Source organism: Mytilus trossulus, chromosome 13 (assembly GCF_036588685.1).
Source record: "Mytilus trossulus isolate FHL-02 chromosome 13, PNRI_Mtr1.1.1.hap1, whole genome shotgun sequence".
In the NCBI taxonomy this organism is placed as follows: Eukaryota; Metazoa; Mollusca; class Bivalvia; order Mytilida; family Mytilidae; genus Mytilus; species Mytilus trossulus.
In genome coordinates, this window is record NC_086385.1 from 43976264 (window position 1) to 43998787 (window position 22524).

At 32.2% G+C, this 22524-nt stretch overlaps 3 protein-coding genes across 3 annotated transcripts; all 3 read left to right on the top strand.

The window, feature by feature from the left end:
- The first annotated feature begins 4497 nt into the window (after positions 1-4497).
- LOC134694616 (toll-like receptor 4) lies at positions 4498-5479 on the top strand. Its single transcript, XM_063555651.1, has one exon. The coding sequence runs from the start codon at positions 4589-4591 to the stop codon at positions 5258-5260; it is 672 nt and encodes a 223-aa protein (XP_063411721.1). The 5' UTR covers positions 4498-4588; the 3' UTR covers positions 5261-5479.
- Positions 5480-10617: 5138 nt separating this feature from the next.
- Positions 10618-19343, top strand: LOC134694402 (uncharacterized). The gene is made up of 4 exons (XM_063555411.1): positions 10618-10724; positions 13803-13999; positions 16865-17009; positions 19094-19343. Exons 1-4 carry the CDS (start codon positions 10618-10620, stop codon positions 19341-19343), a joined length of 699 nt encoding a protein of 232 aa, XP_063411481.1.
- Positions 19344-19739: 396 nt separating this feature from the next.
- Positions 19740-22347, top strand: LOC134695523 (uncharacterized). The gene is made up of 4 exons (XM_063556805.1): positions 19740-19866; positions 20105-20307; positions 21001-21147; positions 22024-22347. Exons 1-4 carry the CDS (start codon positions 19748-19750, stop codon positions 22245-22247), a joined length of 693 nt encoding a protein of 230 aa, XP_063412875.1. The 5' UTR covers positions 19740-19747; the 3' UTR covers positions 22248-22347.
- The last annotated feature ends 177 nt before the right edge of the window (positions 22348-22524 follow it).

Here is a 22524-nt window from a genome sequence, read left to right on the forward strand (position 1 = left end):
TTTATATTATGAGCTTTAACCTTTAACAAATCTTGCAAATAAAGTAAATATCCATGTTGTTAGTACCTGCTGGATTATGGAATGTTTGTTTTATAAAATTTTCCTTGTTATAGATAACACCCCATGGAGAGCCTCTTGTATTTGGTATATAAGTTTTACTTTGTTTATCTTACTCCAAAATATTTGTTTTATATTCCAATCGATATCAATGCATCTATGATTTATATCTACCATAAATCATACCCTGTGTTATGGTGATAGATTAAATTTGAAATGTCAAGATTAACGATTTCAAGTGTTTTCAAAACTTTGTTTTTATTGGGGAGCAGTTGATCGACAGGTAAGCATGATAACTATATATATTTGTATTCCAATTGATTACATCATGGGGACAATTTAAAGACAAAAAGAAAGACATTATATATACAGATATAGACTTTTATAGTTACATAACCTACAACAAAAAATCCTCAGTGACGCTCGAATAAATAATAAATAAACAGTTTTTATCAATCATGAGGATTGATTATGAGTCATCATTATAATTTCAAGCAGTAAAAGCTAAACCATACGAGTGCCAAATACATCATAAATATTAGAAATAACTCTGTCAAATGATGAAATCTTAATGGAATGGTGTGGATTGTACACACTCTGTGGTTTAATGTTGGGAGGGCAAATATCAGTAATATTTTCCTTGTGACAAGAATTCTACGAACAAATAACGGTTATTTTAATGTGGTGTTTCTATATGTGAAGATTTATTTATATGTATTAAGTTATAATCTTGGTACCTTTTATGACTATTAGTTTTGTAAGATATGATGACAGATGTAAAATTATGATTATCATTCACATTCAATAGTAAATAACACGTACATGCTTTCAATGAGTGTGCACAATAAAGTAGTATTCATTAATTTCTTTTTTATGTAGATCATTGTATCATTTTTACCTTGGACGGCCTTAGAAATTATATTTGGGTTATATTCTGTTTAAATATCACGGTATGCATGTCAAGATAAGAAAATGTTTCACTTAAATAAAATATATTTACTATATAATGTTGTGTTAATAGTACCTGTTCCATTAAAATATAACCCTTTAAAGAATTGTATGGGTTGAGAATGAACTCTATATCGATTGTAACGTCTTAGGATAAGTGTACCCTATCATTCTTTACGACCAGAAGCAATAATTTTTGTTAATAATCTTTGTTTAAATCTTTATTCCCCTTGAGGCCAAGGAGCAGTAGACTGACTCTGTCACAGATTTTGGTATACGTTTTGAACCAAGATCATATAGTTTTTAAGGTATAATCTATGGAGTAAAAATAAAAAATCAAGCGAATATAAAAAATGTTCGTCGTTTTTATGCGCTTTTTATACAAATGCGCACCTATTTTGAAATATTATTTCAGAAAAATAGGGATAAATGCATTATATTTTCGATTTTCAGATACAGTCTAACGACCGTAAGAGTTCTAAGTTAAAAATAATCTGTGCCAAAACCCTTTTTACTGTAACTTTGCATTAATTGATTCTGATATATGTGTTCACGTGCGTCTTTGAATTGTTTCTTTTATTAACTTTATTCGTCTCTAATGTTCATTTGTTGGGGGAAAAGCTATTGAAACAATTTTCGCATAATATCTTAAAAGTTGTCTTTGGGGAGTGAAGAAATACCGTTTCCTGGTTCATACGATAGAGCTTCATTTAAAATAAGAACAAATTGACATCATTTAAGCATTTTATGTAAAAATGACGATAAATTTAATTGGTATATCATGTTGCCCTATTTTTATTGTAAAAAATGAAAACAACACGTTATTAATTTCTTTCGGACGGACATCTTTTCTTGATATACCGTCATCATGAAAGCCCAAAGCCGAATAGTTAAAAGCCGAGTGTGTATAAGAACAGAAACAGTTGAAGACCTTTATGACCAAAAAGTTCCCCTTAACTGGCTAAAATCATTGAAGTCAACTTTGCTCTAGTGAGTTAAAACCTTAGTTTCTTTATAATTTAAAAATTTATAAACGGACAGTCTTAGAAGTTTTTTTTTATAACAATGTATAAATCATGTCATAACCGAAGCACTGACTACAGAGATTAAAATACACTCGGATACTGATAGCCAACCAGCAGAGATGTCGCCCGCGTGCTGTAAGAAATGAAAACAACACGTCATTAATTCAATGCGTCATAAACGCTTGTCATAATTTACCTTCAGTTTGGACGATTAAAGCTGAATATTTGAAAACATGGATGTTTGAAAGGGCATCAGCTACAAGATAGAGAAAAAGGAAATATGATTTTTGCTTGTTTATTCATTAATGAAAGTTAAATAGTCATATAGTGATATGATCTAGTGCATTAAACATCCAGTTTAGTTCAGTTACTATAAAATTTAGCAAAGAAACATCTTTAATTAATTATTCACTTACAAGTGAATAATTCGACCTCACTTAATCCGTAAACAGACAAAGATAAATTCAATTGATAGAGATCGCTATCTATGTTTATGTTTATCAAAAAGCCCGTCGGAATTCATCAGTGTTCACTTTTCTTTGTATTTTCACATTTATGTTTGCTTTGTGGAAATCGCAGTAATAAATACACGCATTAGATTTCGAATATACAATACTATGAGTTCTATTTTCATTGTAGATATAAAATGACAAACAAACGCATACTGTATGTAATTATTTGTTTAAATTCATTGATAACAATATGCGGGAATACACAGCACCGTCCATGCAGCTTTCTTCCAAGATGTAGATGCCGCTTAGAACACCACACAAATTTTGTTGAAGTCGACTGCTCACATCTACAGTTGAAAAGGAGTCCATCCGTTCCAAGTTATGTTATAAAGTTGATCATGAAACATAACCTCATTGATGAAATACCAAATGATATCTTTTCTAACAATACAATCCTTACAGAATTAGACTTGTCTGATAACAGGATTCATACACTAACAGAAATGTCGTTCAAAGGTCTTCAAAATTTACTTAATTTAAGCTTGCAAAACAATTATATGTCAAAAGGAAATATTTCGTTCGGTGCTAAAACGTTTACACATTTGAAAAAATTGAAGTATTTAAATTTAAAAAATAATTTCGTCAAACACTACCAACCAGATATTTCACAACTTGTATCACTTGAAAGTCTACATATTGACTTCATATCCAATGGAATTTCTTTCCTGAGCAAACAATATAGTAAACTGAAGAATCTTGCAATTCTCGATCTTTCTGGGTCATCTGGAAAATGTTCACTACCAATTTTGAATAATGAATCCTTTCAGTTTATCCCTCAGGTCAAACATTTAGATATATCAACATGCAAGATTCAACAAATTCATAAAGGGACATTAACTGCTTTGAAAATTATGACGTTTTTGGACGTTTCGAATAATACGTGCATTAAATTCGAAGGATTTGAAAACATTACAAGTGATTTAAAATTCTCAAACATAAACATTCTTAAGGTTAGCTATCTTCACAAAATGGCAGATCTGACTACAGTCTTAAAAACGTCTCATATCAAGGGTTTACATAACACCTCCCTTCAAAATGTGTATGTCGACGGTAATCGTATACAAACTATAGAGAAAAACGCATTGACTTATCTTCCAAAATCACTTAAGTTGTTATCAGTTAGACAAAATCCTTTTAAGTTTGGTTACTATTTAGAGGATGTACTTCATCTATCAAATTTAGAAACTGCAGACATTTCAGACCTTTACCGTCATAAAACAAACTTTTATCCCGAAAAATGTTTTTTTGATTCAATATGCACATGCAAGGAAGACTATGTCAATGAACCTAGTTATATGGACCAAAGTCGAATCTTATCACGGTATGTCAAAGACAAGATTACAACAGGGGATATTCCAGATATATTTAGTCTAATTGAAATACCGATTCCAACAAATTTGAAACATATAAATTACAGCTCTGGCAGTCTTGTAATGGATATACCTAAGTTAATGTTTTCAAGAAATAAATTAGAATCCATTGATATAAGTAATAACATACTACATTCATTAATTGGTCCTATCTTCAATTTGACGAGTCTAAAAACATTAAACGTGGCTAACAACTTCTGCAGCAATATTTCAAATATCTTCTTTAGCACTGATTTTAAAAAATTAGAGCGTTTAAACTTTCAAAATAATTTACTTGGTTATGTTCTTCCTGATGATAACGAGGGTAAAATATTTAATAATTTGAAATCGGTTACTGATCTCGTGCTATCTAAAAATAGAATTCCAAATCTACCGGAGAACATATTCAAATTCCAAAGAAATCTGCAAAAACTTGATTTAAGTGACAATATTCTTACAGATATAACTTTTCGTGTATCAAACATGACACATTTAAAGGAATTAGATTTGAGCGGAAACAGAATAACAATTATCAGTGACCCTTTTACATTACAACTGGATTCTTTAGCCAGAAAACAAAACTTTTCTGTCGATTTAAATGACAACTTGTTAGAGTGTAATTGTATATCGATTAAGTTCATTAAATGGATGACAACCACAAATGTACGTTTCAAGAATATAAAAAAAGTATAAGTGCATGTTATGGAATCGAACAATCGTTGCACTTCATAATCCAATGGAAACTTACAATGTATTAAAGAAACATTGCGCATCATATGAAAATTTAGAATTAGCCTTAGGTTTTGGAATTTTACTATTCCTTATAATTATTGTGGGAGCAGTCGTTTACAGATTCCGGTGGAAACTTCGTTACTTATATTATATTGTAAAAGTAAAGTATAGCAGCTTACATTCGGAAACTGAGGAAGAATATTCTTACATGTATGGAGCATTCGTATCTTATGCTGATGAAGATCGAATATTTGTTCACAATACTCTTCTGCAAAAATTGGAAGTTGAAAACGGAATTCAATTATGCTTACACAAGAGAAATTTCCTGCCCGGAAATGACATTGCTACAAATATCGCATCTGCGATTCATAACAGTCGCAAAACTTTAGTGATAATGTCTCATAACTTTTTAAAATCATACTGGTGCATGTTCGAATATAATATGGCTCGAATGGAAAACGTATACGAACGACGAGACGAAAACGTTGTTTTCTTAATGTTTTATGAACAAATGTCTCCTCGGGACCTTCCATTGAATGTGCTTGAGATGATTCAATCTAAGTCTTATATAGAATATCCAAATGATGAATATGGAGATACCGTTTTCTGGGACCAGCTAGTGAATGCCTTAAAATAAAATATAGTAGACGGAATATATTGATTTATTGAAATCGTGTTAGCTTGTTCTATAATTAAAAGCCAACCTCTGTTATGGCGTGATCAACTGATCTATGAAAAAGATAGAGCTACAGTTAAGAGAATAAGCCTAGCTGTACAAATGCATGTCTTACAATTTGAACAATTTTGAGCTGTTTACTACCTGTAATTAAATGCACTTTGAATAATTGCTGAGCTGTATACTACCTGTAGTTATATGCACTATATGTGTCTTCTATAGATTTTAAATCGTGTTAATAATTATTATCTCACCAAAAATGAAACAGGCAATTAATGTCAAATGCTAACAGAATATAAATTATTCCAATGTATTTCGATAATTGATTGATATGGTAAAAAAAATGTTACCCTATGATATCGATTTTGTGTTTACTTTGAAAATGACGTCACAACTATAACACTTAACGAAAAAGACCAACGTTTCTGTATTGGTGATCCTTTATCAAAAGATTCTGAAGTTAAAGTACGTTTGAATTCAAAAACATGACTTTTACGGACGTCATCCCTTATCGTTGAGCACATATTTGGCACATATACTCAGTAATTAACCTACTAAAATACTGGATCAAATATTTTGAGTACAAGTTCAGTACTCTGAATAAAGTTTGATGGTCGAAAGGTCAGGTGTGGATATCATTAGCTTATTATCGTTGAGTAGTTTTTACAGGTAAACACGGTATATAATATGGAAACTAAGTTTGATCTTCTAATGATACAGCTTTTAACAGGTAATATATCTTTATAAAATACTATACCTAAAGTTACAAGAGTGCAAGAAAAGAGCAAAATATCCTTTGTCGCTTAGCAAATAAGGAATAACAATAATAGACTTATATCTCGAATTTGACTTACACAGTCATCTCAGTACCAGAATGTATGACATACGAGACGATTTTAATTTTGAAATTATAAATTTCCACTATAATGTTAGTAGCAATATACCAACTTCACCTGCATATGGGATACATATTTCCCAACTTATCCGATATTCAAGAGCTTGCATCTCAAACGTCTACTTTTTAAAACGTCATCAGTGTCTGAGTAGAAAGTTGATGAACCACGGGTATTTGAAAGAACGTCTCATCCTTTTTCTAGAAAAGTTCATCGGAAGGTACCAAGACCTTGTTGATAAATATTCCGTTTAACTTCACAAATAATACATGATGGTCTTGATTTATAGATTCTGCATACTGATGTTGTTTATCATCTTAACAACGTGTTTTATTGTTATTTCATTTGTCTTTGTTCTATTATTAATATTATTTTTACTGTTGGACTTTTGTATGTGATATCCATTTAACGTGAACTCGGTACTTGAACATCCCGTCAATGAGTTTGCATTGTTTTTCATTTTTTGCTGGTGTGTTTTGTATATGCGACCTTTTGTATTTCCTTGGTTCTTATAAGGTGACTCTGTACTTTTAAAGATCCCGTCAGTATAATATTGTTCTATTTTATGTCATTATGATATATTTCTATTATGAATTTCAAAATACGTTGAACCACAAACGTCAAATTATTCAATCGCGTAGTGGAATGAACTATGTGTGGATTCTTATAAATTCTATATATCTTTTGGACTATTTTAAATCTCACTCTATTTCTGAAATTAATTCTTACATACTTTTGATTTGTTAACTCTGGACGCTAACAATGCCTATGTGAAATTTTTAAATTGTTTCTATGCACAAAAGTACTGAACTTAGAGGATAATTTAATCGGAAAGTTTATAATCACATGGCAAAATCAAATTACAAATCACATCAAAAAAGATTGGACAAGAACTGTCATATTCCTGACTTGGTACAGGCAACAGAAAAATAAGATGTAAAGGCCAAAATTGTAGCTTGCATCTTTCCACTGTATACATTAACATTCTTTTCAATCACAGTTGCATTATTTCAAAGTCTTAAAATCTTCACCGTACTCTTGATCGACTACTTCGGCGGAATTCTACATCAGCCACCTGTTCGTATTTTCTAAAAAAACCGTCATTTTATTCAAACTGCACCGATTTTCTCCCCCAAACAGTTTGTATTCTTGTCATTTGTCATTATGCGGGTCTTTCAACATAGCTGAATACACAAATCCCATTTGCTGCCGTTAATTTAATATAGTGTTTACGGGGTTTAAATGTTATATTGAAAATAATTGTGTTGCAAGAACTTAGTTTACTAAGTTAAACTCGAAATTCATCAGTAAAGTAAGGAAGGAATTATGAAATTACTCATTCGGTATTTGCGACAGTCACGTGTGATGTTAACTCTGTGCTGATCAGAAAAGATTTATCGATTTTCTTATATCATTTTGTCAGCCTTACTTTTTTACGTCAATATAACACCTTTTTATCACAAGTACAACAGTCAAATATTTATTTTAGATTGTCGAAAGTGAATCAAATATTGTTGTTATCAGGTAAGAATATTTAAACAAATATATTTTTTTACTTTTTCAAAATTTGTCTTTTTTTATTTCGCATATTAATCACATTTCGTTGTATATTATATTGGGCATACTTTTTTTCAAATAGACTAAACCTGTATCAAATTCTTCTCAGTGTATTTTAAACAAAATCAGAAATTTAAAAGATATGTTTGTGATATATCTTAATTAAATATATCTTTGACTATTGAAGTTATATAATGATAAAAAAAAATGCTCATAAAGGTGATAATAACTTTGTATCGTTATGCTGTAGTAATACAAACGGTATCAATGTAACTGCACCCGGTTCGCACTTTTTTAGACAATGTATGTCTCTTCAATGATGCTCGAAACCAAAATATTGTAAATCAAAAACTTATATTTAACAATCAGTCATCCTATTTAACCGCAAAGTATTATATGGGAAACCATTCCTTCTTCAAATGACCCCCCGTTTTTTTGATAACGCGATATTCGTCATTTCATGCCAGTAATATGGTTATCCGCCTTATAATTTCAATTGTTTATTGTATAAAACGAGGTATCAAAACCTGTCAGCTGTAGGTGCGTTTTTTCTTTTTTCTTATTGTGTCTTAACAAATTGCGTTGTTCGTGATATTTGAATTACATAAACATGAAACCGTGTGTTAAATTATATTCAATGCGTAAGGTGTTGATCTTTTCATTTAATGTACGGTTTTCATTTAGTGTTTGTTCGTGTTATTATGCTTATTTTGTTCGAATGAATTTTAAAGTGACAGGATATTTATACATTCCACTATCGTGTTTTTAACCTAGTGCATTGCTTGTGCATATGGTTATGTTTGCCTTCAATCAGTTCATTTGGTTTTGTCAGATTTTAAAGCCTCCCCCTTTATTGGTGTTTGGTTTATTGTTTTACTTTTTGATATGTTATGAAAAAGTATATTGATATTGATCTGACCCTCTTGACGCACCTCACCTTAAAAAAAATAATAATTTAATTTATGTTTATTAGAATTCAATTTTATTTCAATCAAAAATTAAGTCTTTACAAATGGATTGTGAAAAAGTGTTAAAATTAAGTCCTGTAATACAATGGAAAATGAGATAATTTTCATTCGTATTTCAAAGGAATTCAAGAATTCAACGACTAGGCTAACAAATTACAAAAACAAATTAAAAATAAACAGAGAAAATTATGAAGAAGGTAGGATAATGAAACACTGTGATAATTACAAAATTACTGATCTGTTGGAAAATTCAAAAAGGAAATTTCCTTATCAAATGACAAAATCAAAAGCTCAAACACATCAAATAAATGAATACATTTATTTTCTGTTAACATGAGCCCTAAAGAAAATTCTATATTATTACACGTAGTACAAATTTGTCCCAAATCTTATTGCAATAAATTTAAAATAGTTTGATAAAAAAAGACAATTACAGAAATACATATTGACATTATAGTATCGCTTTCAACAGACGTAAAGATGAATTAAATCAACGCTAATGACCTCTGCTGTCTAACATTCGTGCTGTGTTTGTATTGTTTTTAAATACTTCTCTCCACATATGTATTTTGTGTCCATTTCAAACTAAAAACTTTCAATTACAGTAATGGATGCAATAAAATTATTGAGAATATGGTTTCTGTTGATGCCGATTGTCATGATAAATGGTAAGTGATTTTCATAGAATAAATCTCTGACGAGAGGTTAACATGTGCCCAGAACATCAAGCAAGCATGACTTATGGCACCAAAAATTCGTCTCCAGTGAGTAGAGGGAGAACACACATTATATTTTTGTGATCTTAATGTAAAAAAACTGCTTTTACAACTAGAACAAGAAATGTGTGTGTCCCTTATTTTGAAAGGAAACATATTTAATGTTTGTTTTATCTAGAAATTTTAAATCAACAATGTGTTATAAATTAAGAAGATATGGTATGAGTGCTAATGGCAACTCTCCATCCAAGTCACAATTACTAAAAGTAAACTATTATAGCTGAAGTACGATCCTCAACGACATGGACCAGGAGTCATGTCTCTCATCGAACAGCAAGCTACAAAGTGCCCAACACATAATAATATAGTACATACATAGCGAGCTCACCAAATATTTGCTCTTCAGATCAATTTGATGCAAAGCTATTGCGCCAAGTTCAACCTGTATACGTGGTACAGGCATAGTTATAATGATACTTGGACGTTATTCTAATGAAATAAACTGCACACATAATTTCATACATATTCAGTAGCCTGTTGTTCAGTGGTTGTCGTTATTTTGGTTTTGATCATATGTTTCTCGTTCCTCGTTTGCATAAAGATGCGATCGTTGTTTTGTTTTTGTTTGAAGTATTTATCACGTTTAGCACTTGGCATATTGAGCCTTTATAACTTGATGTTATGTGTGAACCAATGCTCCGTAATGAATGCCGTACTTTTTATACATTGTGATATGGAAGGGGAGTTACCTCAATGGAAGTCATACCTTATCTTCCGATTTATATATAGAATAACCATACGTTGTCTCGAAATATAAATGTTATTTATACGAGATTCAGAAACCGGAAGAAAGCGAGGCTCTCACGATCATTTCTACCTGTTGCAAGCCAAGTACAGATAAAATGTATATCTTGAGACAATGTAAGGTTATTCTTTATATACTGCAACTCTTATAACTGTTCGAAATGAGATATTTAGGGTAAAATCAAGCATTTTTAATTTTGAGTAGACAGCGTAAAATTTTTTTTGACGTAATTGTAAAACTTAACGGATCTGACTTTTTTTATTTTCCTTTTTTTTTGTGGGTTATATATCATTATCAAAAATACCTATAATGAAGTAAGCGTTTATAATCCGTCTATGTTTTAGGATTTGGAGCATATTTTCATATCAATTACGTAAGGATGAATTGTGATGGTGCGACTGACTATTGTAAAAGTATTGGTATGGAATTGGCTAAGATAGATAATATCGGACTGCAAAAATCAGCAGAACAATATCTCATCAGCCAGTAAGTATATTAAAAATGATATCAGTTTTTCATTGGTCAAAATTCGATTATGACGTCAAACGGTCTTGCTTTTTACTATTGTGACATCATGAAAATCAGCGGAACAATATCTCACAATCCAGTAAGTCCTGAAATCAATATGGTGGTGTGCTTGTTGAGGATATTTGTAAGTAAACATTCTTTCTATGTTCTATGCTGTAACACTATTGTTTTAGGTAAGGGTGAAGGTTGGTACATATTAAAACGTTTAAACTCGCTGTATTTGTTTGCATTGTCTTAAGTCAGGAACTTGATGTTCAGTGATTGCCGTTTGTTGATGTGGTTCATAACTGGTTCTCGTTTTTTAAGATTTTTTTTATAGATGAGACCGTTGGTTTTCGCGTTTGAATGGTTTCACATTCTCTAGTAAACTTTGAGGCCCTTTATAGCTTCTTGTTCGGTTTGAGCCAAGGCTCCTTGTTGCAGACCGTACTTTAACCTTAAATATTTTACTTTTATAAATTATTACTTGGATGGAGAGTTGTCTCATTAACACTCATACCACAACTTCTTATTCTATTGAACATTTAACATAACAGTATATTCCTCTCTAAACATATGTGCGATTTGAAGTGCAGTCGATACAACGTTTCAATGATCCTCATGAACAGCAATAATATTGTAAAGTCATTTTCGAGGAAATAATCAAAACAGAAAGGATATACAATTTTGCATGTACCTGAAGATTTTTTTTACAGTAAATAAAAAAAACACATATGTAGTGGAACTATTTTTTTAAAACAAGTTTGTAATGCCGTAGTGAAAACAGTTCATCGTCGAAATATATCTTCATAGGGTGATGAATCGGCAAGGATGAATTATCTTGGATGTTGAAACGTTCATACCTGCATACATGAGCTAACATTAGTAGCATAATAATAGTCATGCGAAGTGAAAAAAACCAACTAGAAAGAAACATCGCGCAAAATAGATTTAAAGCTCAGGTTTACCAGAAATAATAATTGTTTTGACAATATAAATGTATCTAATAATTTTTAACTAGTTCAGAAGCACCGACAATGTGACTTCTTTATATCTAGGGGAGGTGTTCTAAAAATACGTATGTATTGATTTATGTTGACGTTTGAATAAATGCATCAGTTATTAGTATGTTATTCCTTACAAATTAAAGTTTGCTTATTTCTAAATATTCTCTTTGAATGGACATTTGACAAAACGATAATAAACAGATCTAATAAAAAGTTAATTGAGTCTTTATATTCTATTTTGATGAATATTAGCTGAATACAAATAGTAATAAACACTTCTGTGTGAATTATAGTATTGATGTTACAAATATTATTTAATCAACTTAACTATCATTTCACTTGAGTAAACAGTCAGAATCAATATTTTCTACAAACAAACGGTTTTCTGCTTTAGATCTATATCTTTAAGACAGTTGTCGCGCAAAAAATCTATGTTCTACTTTGTCTTGTATATTATATTTTAGAGATAAACAAGTATAAATTGAAAACAACGTTTAAACCTATGATTGCCATGGAGAAACCCCGCATTTTTTTATACGTGCACATAAAATAAATTTCGTTGCAGAGGGGTCTAAATACAGCCTAAAATAAGTTTTTTATAGACCAAAAAAAAATAAAGAAGAAAAAGTGTCAGGAGCCTGTAATTCAGTGGTTGTCGTTTGTTTATGTGTTACATATTTGTTTTTCGTTCATTTTTTTTTACATAAATAAGGCCGTTAGTTTTCTCGCTTGAATTGTTTTACATTGTCTTATCGGGGCCTTTTATAGTTGACTATATGCGGTATGGGCTTTGCTCATTGTTGAAGGCCATACGGTGAGTTATAATTGTTAATGTTTGTGGCATTTCGGTCTTTTGAGGATAGTTGTCTCATTGGCAATCATACCACATCTTCTTTTTTATATTGACTAACAGGTCGAACAACTGATATTCTTAAACAATACTGAATGCCAATAACGCGGATTGCCAAAGATTACAAGATTTAACAAACGGATCATTATATTAATTTAATAACAAACAGAAAACAATAATTTTGCGACAATGATGGTAAACCGCAAACATGAGGTGCTAATTCTTTTTTACACCATATCCGGATTTATACAATTAATAGTATATGTTTAGATATATAATTATATAAATATATATGTTAGATTAATTATATTGACCTCGTGTTACACATTGAACATATACAGATATAAAGACGTCAATTGATTTAAAAATTTTTTTAAAATATAAACATTTAAATTTCTTGAAAAAAATAGCTGGTTTAAGAATTAGAGTGGAACATTAGTAAGTTTCTATAATAGTGACTTAATTTAAAAACAGTATTGCTTTATTAACAACAAAAAATTGTGTCCCGTGGACTTTCTTTTTACATACATTGTCATCCTGACTTTTGTTTAAAAATTCAAATGGTTGCTCCCTAACTATATACTGCCGCAATGTAATGATTATTGGTGAGTGTTAAGCAAACAGCCCAACCTTTCGGAACCCAGTACATAATCAACCCTAAAAGAGACACATGTCAAAGACCAAATTTTCACAAAAATATTAAACATATAAAGTTATACTCCGTTCGGGTGTTTGGATAACATTTTATTATTTTTCGTGTGCAATTTTGACATTTTTTTTAAATATTTTAAAGCAATATATTGTAAATGTATATAAAAAAAGATGTGGTATGATTGCCAATGAGACAATAACAAAGAGACCAGATGACACTGTAATAAACAACAATGGGTCACCGTACGGTCTTTAACAAAAATTCATACCACATAGTCAGCTATAAAAGGCTCCGAAATGACAATGTAAAGCAAATCAAACGAGAAAACTAAAGGCCTGATTTAAGTACAAAAAAGAACAAAAAAACAATTTGTAATACATCGACAACCACTGAATTACAGGCTTTTGACTTGGGACAGGCACATACATACACAATGTAGTGGGGTTAAACATGTTAGTGGATCCCGACCCTCCCCTAACATGAGACAGTGGTGCCCATTGTCATGTCAATGAAAACATGTCTTGTATTTTTTACATTAAATCTTACAGGCAAATAACTGGCACAGTATGGATGTCGTTAACGTGTCACAGTCTTCCATGTCAATGGGGTGATGGAGACTTACTTGATTGGGCAAATTGGGAAAAGGTTGATGAACCGATGTATGAATGTGTTGTTTTCTACGAACTGTATGCCTTTGCTTGGCTATCACGAAAGTGCTTGGATAACTACATTTCATTGTGCATAGGTAACACAGTATATTAGCATACATTTAGTACATCATACATGTTCTTTTTTGCATGGCCATTAATAGCCGGAAGTCAAGGTTAATTATTTGCCCAGGGGGCTAATATCTGGGGGCAAATATAGATATTAGCCCTCGAAGTCCATATTGATACCCGAGTTTGCTCCCGGTAACCTGCTGTCCATCAAAAACTATTTGTAAACAAGACGTCACCTGAAGCAGTTACATAGATTTTTGTTAACTCACTGTGATACATTTTTTTCTTAAAATATTTTTTGAATTTTTGATATATGTTTTTTTTCTCCAGCTTGAACATATGTGATAAATAGATTATTTAATGTCATTTTCCAAACTGGCCATGGTATCAGCCCACGACCCAATATAAAGCCCTCTGACTGATATGGGTGTCTAGGCCTTATACCAGATCCAATATCGAAAATGCCATGTAATAATCTATAAAGATTCGAGTATCTTTTGGAAAAAAGTAGAAATAGTATTCAACTTCACACATACGATGTACATTGTAGCAGTGTTGAGGGCCGATCCAACGAGAGGGCGGGGAATGGAAGAGCATCTGAAAATGTTTACAATGACCTTTCTGTAAAGGGGACATTCACTTTTACGATAGCGAAAACTTCCTCTTTGAAAAGGAGGTATGAAAGCTTAATTTCTTACATAGTGTAAAAAGGCTAAAGATACCGAGGGACATTTGAACTCATACGTCGAAAGAAAACTGACAACGCCATTAGTAAAAATAAAAAAGAACAACAAACAAACAAACAATGGTACACAAAACAAAACGTAAAAAAGAAAAGACTAAGCAGCAAGAACCCTCCCAAAAAATGGCGTGATCTCCGGAAGGATAATCATGTTCTGCTCTATACGTGGCTACGGCTGGGTGGCTCATGTAAGTACAAACCCGGAAACAATGGTTAAAAGGATATGAGGTATGATTAAATATTCATCGGGATATCAGATAAAACCAACCACCGGCACCAAACTTGTCAGAGAAAACATGCATAAAAACAAGATAAACAACCAAAACCCAACTCAGTCATTTAACTTTAGGTTTTAAACCATTCGCACGTACGCCTCTAGCTTTGATTCAAACATAAAAGAAGGGCTGACAAAAAAAGAACATAATGCACTCTCTCATACATGTATGAAGCATGCGAAGAAAACAGTTGGTTGCAGTGATAAATAACTTTCAAAGTTATACGCAAAGATATACAAGCTGATAGACTGGAAGCGTTGATCCAAATTAAAGAAAGAACCCCTTGTCCTTTTTTATGGATGTTCGTTTGAATATCTACAAAATATCAGACCAGACAAGCACAAGTATTATTTCTAAATTGACACGTTTGAATTATTTGGAGAGAAAAAACATGGCGTGAATAGTGGATTGATAAAGATATTTATCATATACCTAGACTAAATAACATATGATTCTTACTGTATGATAATAGCATTAAATTAAACGTAAATTCCATATTTTTCGAATTGGTGCTTAGCGGGCTGATATGAAAAGTTTATCACATGCTTCGATTGTTATCACAAGCCTTTCCGTAACGTTATCGCATGGCATTCCGGTGATACTCGGCAAATTCCGGAAAATACACCTCAATGCTACGTTTTCAGTGGAAAACATTACAAAGTAATGTACAAAACAATTATTTAGATACTGGAAAGTATATTGTGTAAAATAATTTAAGAAAAAACAAACAAAAAAACAAACAAACAAATTAATTAATAAATAAATGCTTTTTTAAAAGTTTCAAACACAATTTAGAAAATTACTTTAAAAAATTAACTTTTCGAAACAGTGTACATTATGAATATTGTTGAATAACTTTTTTTGTCGGTTTGTACATATTTAGATATTTTTCTCTTCTGTTTGGGTAAAATGTATTCGATAGAAAGATTTCATATCGAAGGTACTAAATTTGGGGTCCGACATCCGTAAACTTTTCACTCTTTGAAGTCCTATTTTAGAACCACGTAAAAGAATCAATATATGAATCTGTTATTTTTCTCCATTGTTGAAGCATATGATAAAAAGATCATAACATGTCATTTTTCATATCGCATGTATTATCAGCCCTCGGTAAATATCAGCCCTCGAGCCATGCGGCTCTTGGGCTGATATTGAACCTAGGGCTGATAATACATGCGATATGAAAAATGCCATGTAATAATCTGATATTATCGCTATTTTGTGCATTTTTCCTTTGATCTTTTTTGTTATAATTTTTCATATCATGCTACTCGCTTGAGATGGAGGAACTAGAAACTATGGAGGCACGTGGCGTTGCTAATGAAATTAACATGAAATAAACAACGTCGTCAAAAGTAAAATAGCGATAAAAAGATTGTCATTTGTCATCTTGAGATGATCAACGATAACCTATAAAATATATGAATTCGTAACTATCTCAAAATGTTACGGAATATAATTGTTTTCACAATGCCGAGGGAATATAAGAAAGAAATGTGCATTTAATTAACAATGATTAAGGAAAAATAGGGTTTAATGAACAATTCAATTGCAATGCCGACAAATTAAAATATTATAATGGAAGAATAGGTCAGATATTAAAGTTATTTGACGAATTTTACTTAGATATAAGAAGATGTGGTAATGTATGAGTGCCAATGAGACAATTCTCCTTTCAAGTCACAATTTTGTAAAAGTAAACCATTATAGGTCAAGGTACGGTCCTCAACACAGAGCCTTGGTTCAAACCTAACAGCAAGCTATAAAAAGTTCCACAAAGGACTATTGTAATTTATGTACCCCTTTAACAAACGACAACGACCGAACTAATGATTTGTATCATTAATATGTATGGTAAAATCTTGTATTTATAGCTCCCGCTCAACCTTCATTTAGCCTTCTCTCCGGATTATACAACTTCTATGAAGCCTCAAGAGAATGTCAGGCCATAGGAGGACAACTAGCAGTGTTAAACAATCCTGTGGCAATGAACCGTGTTATGGATGAGCTATATGGCATGTAAGTGATGATAATAATATTATATACATATATATATATTGCAACATAATATTTCTGGTGCTAACTATTGCAAGGTAATAGTGGCGTCACACATCAACGTATAGCACAAACGTACGCCATGTGTGGCCAAAAAAAACAGGTACACTGCCAATATGCTAGTAATTTTGAGCACATTAATTTTGTTAATCATATCTGTATATCGTATCCACTACTCATTAGGCAGGTGCTGGGCATACGAGAAGGGTGCATCAGCGTTTATCGGGCATTTAAGTATTTTAGTACCGTATGTTGGCTTTTGTCTGACGTTTGTCCGACATAGATGGAGTAATGCACACTACAAAGGAAACACGTCCCTTAAACGTTTTTGAGACGCATCCCGGCTGTACATTTTTTGTACCTAGCACGATTATCCATGCTTGCAGCGTGTCTCGAAAATGTGATTATGGGGATTTTGTATTACTTATAGATTCCCTTGACCTTGTAAAAACACGGACATATGCCACAAAACAATTCGGAGCAGATTGCTATGAATGTCAAACTACGGTTTTACGCCACGGGTGCGTTTTATACGTTCACGGAGGGCTGAAACTACGTAAGGCGTATGTTACAAACACACCCTCCTACATCCAAGTAAATACCCAAGTAAAAGTCGAACGATCTTAAGGCGTATTCAACGTGTCCAAAACGTGTCTTAAACTTATTTGTAGCATTTTTCAACGCGCTCGTTACGCATATATTACGTACGTGTAGCGAAGAGGTACACGCTTGATAAACGCTGGAGCCAAATGAAAATCGTTATGCTGCATATGAATTTCCTGGAATTACAGTGTTCACCAAGCTTTCACCTTTATATTTCGACGAATTTCAAACTTATGCAACGCGCGTCCATTGGTTACTTAGCGTTCCCCTTGCGTGTAAATTACGGACTTAGTCAAATTTCTCTGTACGTCTGTTGCATGTCGGTCTTAATACTAATCTGTGACGCCGACAAACACAACCTTTGCCGAATTATTTTAGTTTAACACACATAACATCCTAGTTAAGAGTGTAGAGAACTAATCTTTGTTACTTTATACCTGTTCAAGAATTATCACTTTTTTTAGATAATATAGTTTGATCTCGACATGACAAAATATTTGACGAATATAAATTCAGGGCAAAATTTATTGTTCCTTAATAAATACATAATACAAAAAGAGTACAGATGTTGTATGCATTATAACACAGCTACAATTTTCACCGTTCGTTATTTGCTCTAAGAGACAAACCATTTAATTTTAAGGGGTATTTTATGGTATTTTATTTTGTTTTCAACGCTATCAATCAAATTCTCGATTCCGAATATTATTTTTGTTCTCCACTTGAACAGATTTTTTTTTTTTTTTATCAATTTGAGAATAAGAATATATTTGAAGCAAAAAAAACACATAGCCCCCGCACCTTATTTGAAGTTAAATGGTTGTTCCCCTTAACCCAACGGGGCTTCAGTTGACTTCAAACAAACGCATTAACCGTAATTAAAAACATATAAGACTAACAATGGTCATAATATCCGGACTTGGGACAGGCTTCCCAAATTTGACCTCATTCAGTTGTCTTAGGTTGGATGGAGATTTGTCTCATTGGCACTCACACCACATCTTCCTATATCTAATTAGGGGCTACAATTTAAATGTAATGGGAGTGGCTAGGATCATGAATTTAGAAAAAAAGGCAGGACAGGAGTTTTGAATTAAAAAAAAAGGCAGGATGAGATACGTTGGTAAAAAAAGGCAGGATGACAGTTTATTTAAAAATAAAATCAGGATAGACTAAAAGAAAAAATGCTGGATTGAATATAGTAAAAATAAAAAAGATATCACAGAGATAGCAACTTTAAAACAATGCAGAATACTTGTTTTTTACATTCAAGCGACCCCTCTTCCCTATGAATCAAATGATAGTTCCATTACAAAATATGCATACTAGAACTCATTGCTTCTAAATTATTGCTGAATACGATTATGGCATATGAGGGGACGACCAAAAACAACTGGAGGTATATAAATAAACTTGGTAAATCGATCATTTTCATTATATATCAGGACTATAACAAACGACATATGGATTGGATTATATGGTAACGGAACCAACTTTGTCTGGCAAAACATGGCTGAGGGAGTGTCTTACGCCAACTGGAATACCACTGCACCACAAACTGATAATGGAACAGCAGTTGTACCGCAAACTTATACTGGGGTAGCAGTTGTAATGACTCAATCGGACTTAACATGGCGAGAACGACAGATGACAGATCGAACAGGCCATGCTTTATGTCAAGGTTTGCTATTATAGTTATGGTTGAACCTTATGCAGATATATAGCATATACAAATGAGAATGGAAAGCAAAAAGATAACAACCCGACAAAAGATAACAAAATAAATCGTATGCAGATCCGAAATATCGCGAAGGGATCCGAATCTCCAGGAGAAATCTAGAGGTTACATATCTTTTCAACGTTTATCAACACTTGAAAAAAAACAATTTGCAAAGTGTTTTTTTTAAGATCGTATCGTTTTCATATAATTTGTATTTACTTATTTTCGATGGAGACAATCTAATTTTGAATTATTTTGTTTCTTTCAAGTAAGAACCCAACAATGTTTTCAAAATTGCATACCCCTCCTGAAGATGCATGTTCGTTGCTCAAGATTTTAACTTTAATTTCTTTATTTTTTAGTGAACTATCTGTCAATAATGTTAGGTATGCCATACGCAGACGCAGAAGCTGAGTGTTTAAAGTATGCATTACTTCCGGCTCTTTTGAGAACTCAAGAGGAAGCCATTATCGCAAAAAATGCGCTAAATACACAAAAGTAAGTAATACCATGCATGATTGATGTTTTACTTCAACTGCTTATATTACACGTTCAAGAATCTCAATTTTAACATTTGCATTTTACTATAAAATTACAAAAGGGCGATACATGTGTGTAATAGTTTATCAATTTTATTTAAACATATGTTACCGAATCAAATCAAACAAATAAATATGTAATTTGCGTAACACAACACAAACCTTTACTGATGTTTTAATGTACATATATCTTGAAGCACTGTGTCAGAAACGTTTTGGATCGGATTAACACTGAACGGAACCAATTATACCTGGAGCGATGGAACACCAGCACTGTTTACAGACTGGAGTATAAATGAACCAGATAAATTGGACATAGCGCAGTGTGTAATTATAGTCGGAAAAGAGTTCAAATGGAACAGTACAAACTGCACTACAGAAGACAATGTTCTCTGTCAATGTAAGATATCACGTGCATTAAATAAAACTCCGAAACAGTGGTTACGTTCTCCTTGCTACGGAATTGGCAATCCTCTGGTGTATCCGCTACTCTCCTTCTACGGTACGAAACGGCCGAGTAGTGGCAGACGCTACGTTGATAGCGAAGCAACGTCACCACTGTTTCGGAGTTTCGCAATACATTACAAACGTGTGCATTTTAATAAAAGACGATGTGAATTATACGCTAAATGTGACAGCAACCAAAAATGTTAAATAGAAATACAGTCTTTCACAGTATAAAGAAGTCCATACATTATATAGTCTGTTTTTATTCTTATACTTTAAGAAAGCAAAACTCCATAAAAGCAAAAATAAAACAAATCAAATCACTATCTTTCTATAGATAAATTACATTTTTTTTATTATTTATATAGCATTTACAAATGGAAGAACCTTTTTCTGTTGGTTTTACAAATGTACTTCGTTGAGTTTATTCATGTCATCGTGTTTTTTTTCTTTCTAATTGGTAGTCTATACGCAATTAAAAGATCAACTCAATTATTACGCCATCTGAAAATACCAACATTTTTATGCGACTCAAATAAACTACAAAATATTGCGTAATTTGCAAAAATGTTGCGATTTTACTCTTCCTTTTTTGCCTAAACTATGACAGCAATTTTCGATATGATTCCGATAATTCTTTTAATAGATCCAACAAACAATAGATTCCCGATTTCAAACGATATTGATCAGATTGGTGACAGCACAACGACAACCATTGGTGCAACTTATCCAGATACATCAACAACTATTAGTGCAACCTATCCACCTATATCGACATCGCGTGTTAACGCAGGTATAACAACTAACAGTAAAAAGTAACGGACACAAAATTCATGAAGATTCAATAACTCTGTGACTTTTGACCATTTCAATCTTTGTCATAAAATATGGAAAACAGTGTTTTCTATATAATGGTAATGATAATGGTTTGGTGTCACTAGGAACAGAGAGAAAAGTGAGAATGGAAATGGGGAATGTGTCAAAGAGGCAACAACCCGCCATTAGAACAGACAACAGCAGTAGATCACCAACCGGTCTTCAATGCAGCGACAAATTCCCGCACCCGTAGGCTTCCTTCAGTTGGTCCCTAAAGAAATATATATATATTTGCGAAAGCAAATTTACAGATTTAACATTGTTGTGTTGATGTTTAGACGAGTTGTATATATATATATATATGCTAATTCAGTGCAAATATGTATCTTATTCGAAGCACCCAAAAGCTTTTGGGTTTTGTTTGGATAATGGTAACCCTAGTTTTCTAATTATTCAATTGTCGTAAATATATCCCACTGAAGCGTTCGTGTTCAAAATATATATATTTAGTAAACAATTTGATTCGAGGTACTTGATTTGCCAAAGGCGTATACAAGAAAATCTGAAGCTAATGTAACCTAGAAAAATGACTTCATTATCATTTCCATGACATTTTTCGGTAATCAAATAAGACAAAAATGAAAACAAAGTTGTGATAATTCATAAACTTAAAGTTTACACAACGACCGCTATGTCAACTATATATTGCATACTAGTAACAGCAAATACTTTAAAAAGGTAAACTTTTTTTGTTTTCTGCACCATATATTGCACATATAAATATATTTATCAATTTTTCTGCTGTTATTGATAACCTTGTTCTCATTATATATGTTAATTTAATTTTTTTCAGGGGACATAACTCAGAGAATTTTTCTATTAAATGGCTTAGACGTTGAACCTCAGAATCAACCATACCATGTGACAATAAGCCAAAGCAAAATTCGTTGCGCAGACTATTGTTTAACGGACCATGTATGTGCTGCGTTTGTATTCAACGGATGGCAATGTTTACTGTACAACTCGTTTAATTCAGGCTCAGTAAATCATGTTGCGGGTAGTGCAATTTGGAAATAAGAGCAAGCACCTTTCATTCATTTTCACTAAAAAACCAAAAAGGAAATACACATTGTCAGTGAATTGGATTCAATAAGAACGACTTTAACTAGTACGTGTTGTCGGCCTAATAATTTACACAAGGGATGATGGTTTCTTTTGTCAGGAAATAAACGCCTTTGTATGATTGTAGCTTTAAAAAATCAAGTAATACTTAACTAATGTTTGTTGCTGTTATACACATGACAAAACTCATGGTTTATTGAGTTGACATAGAAGAAAGATTAAGTCGTGTATA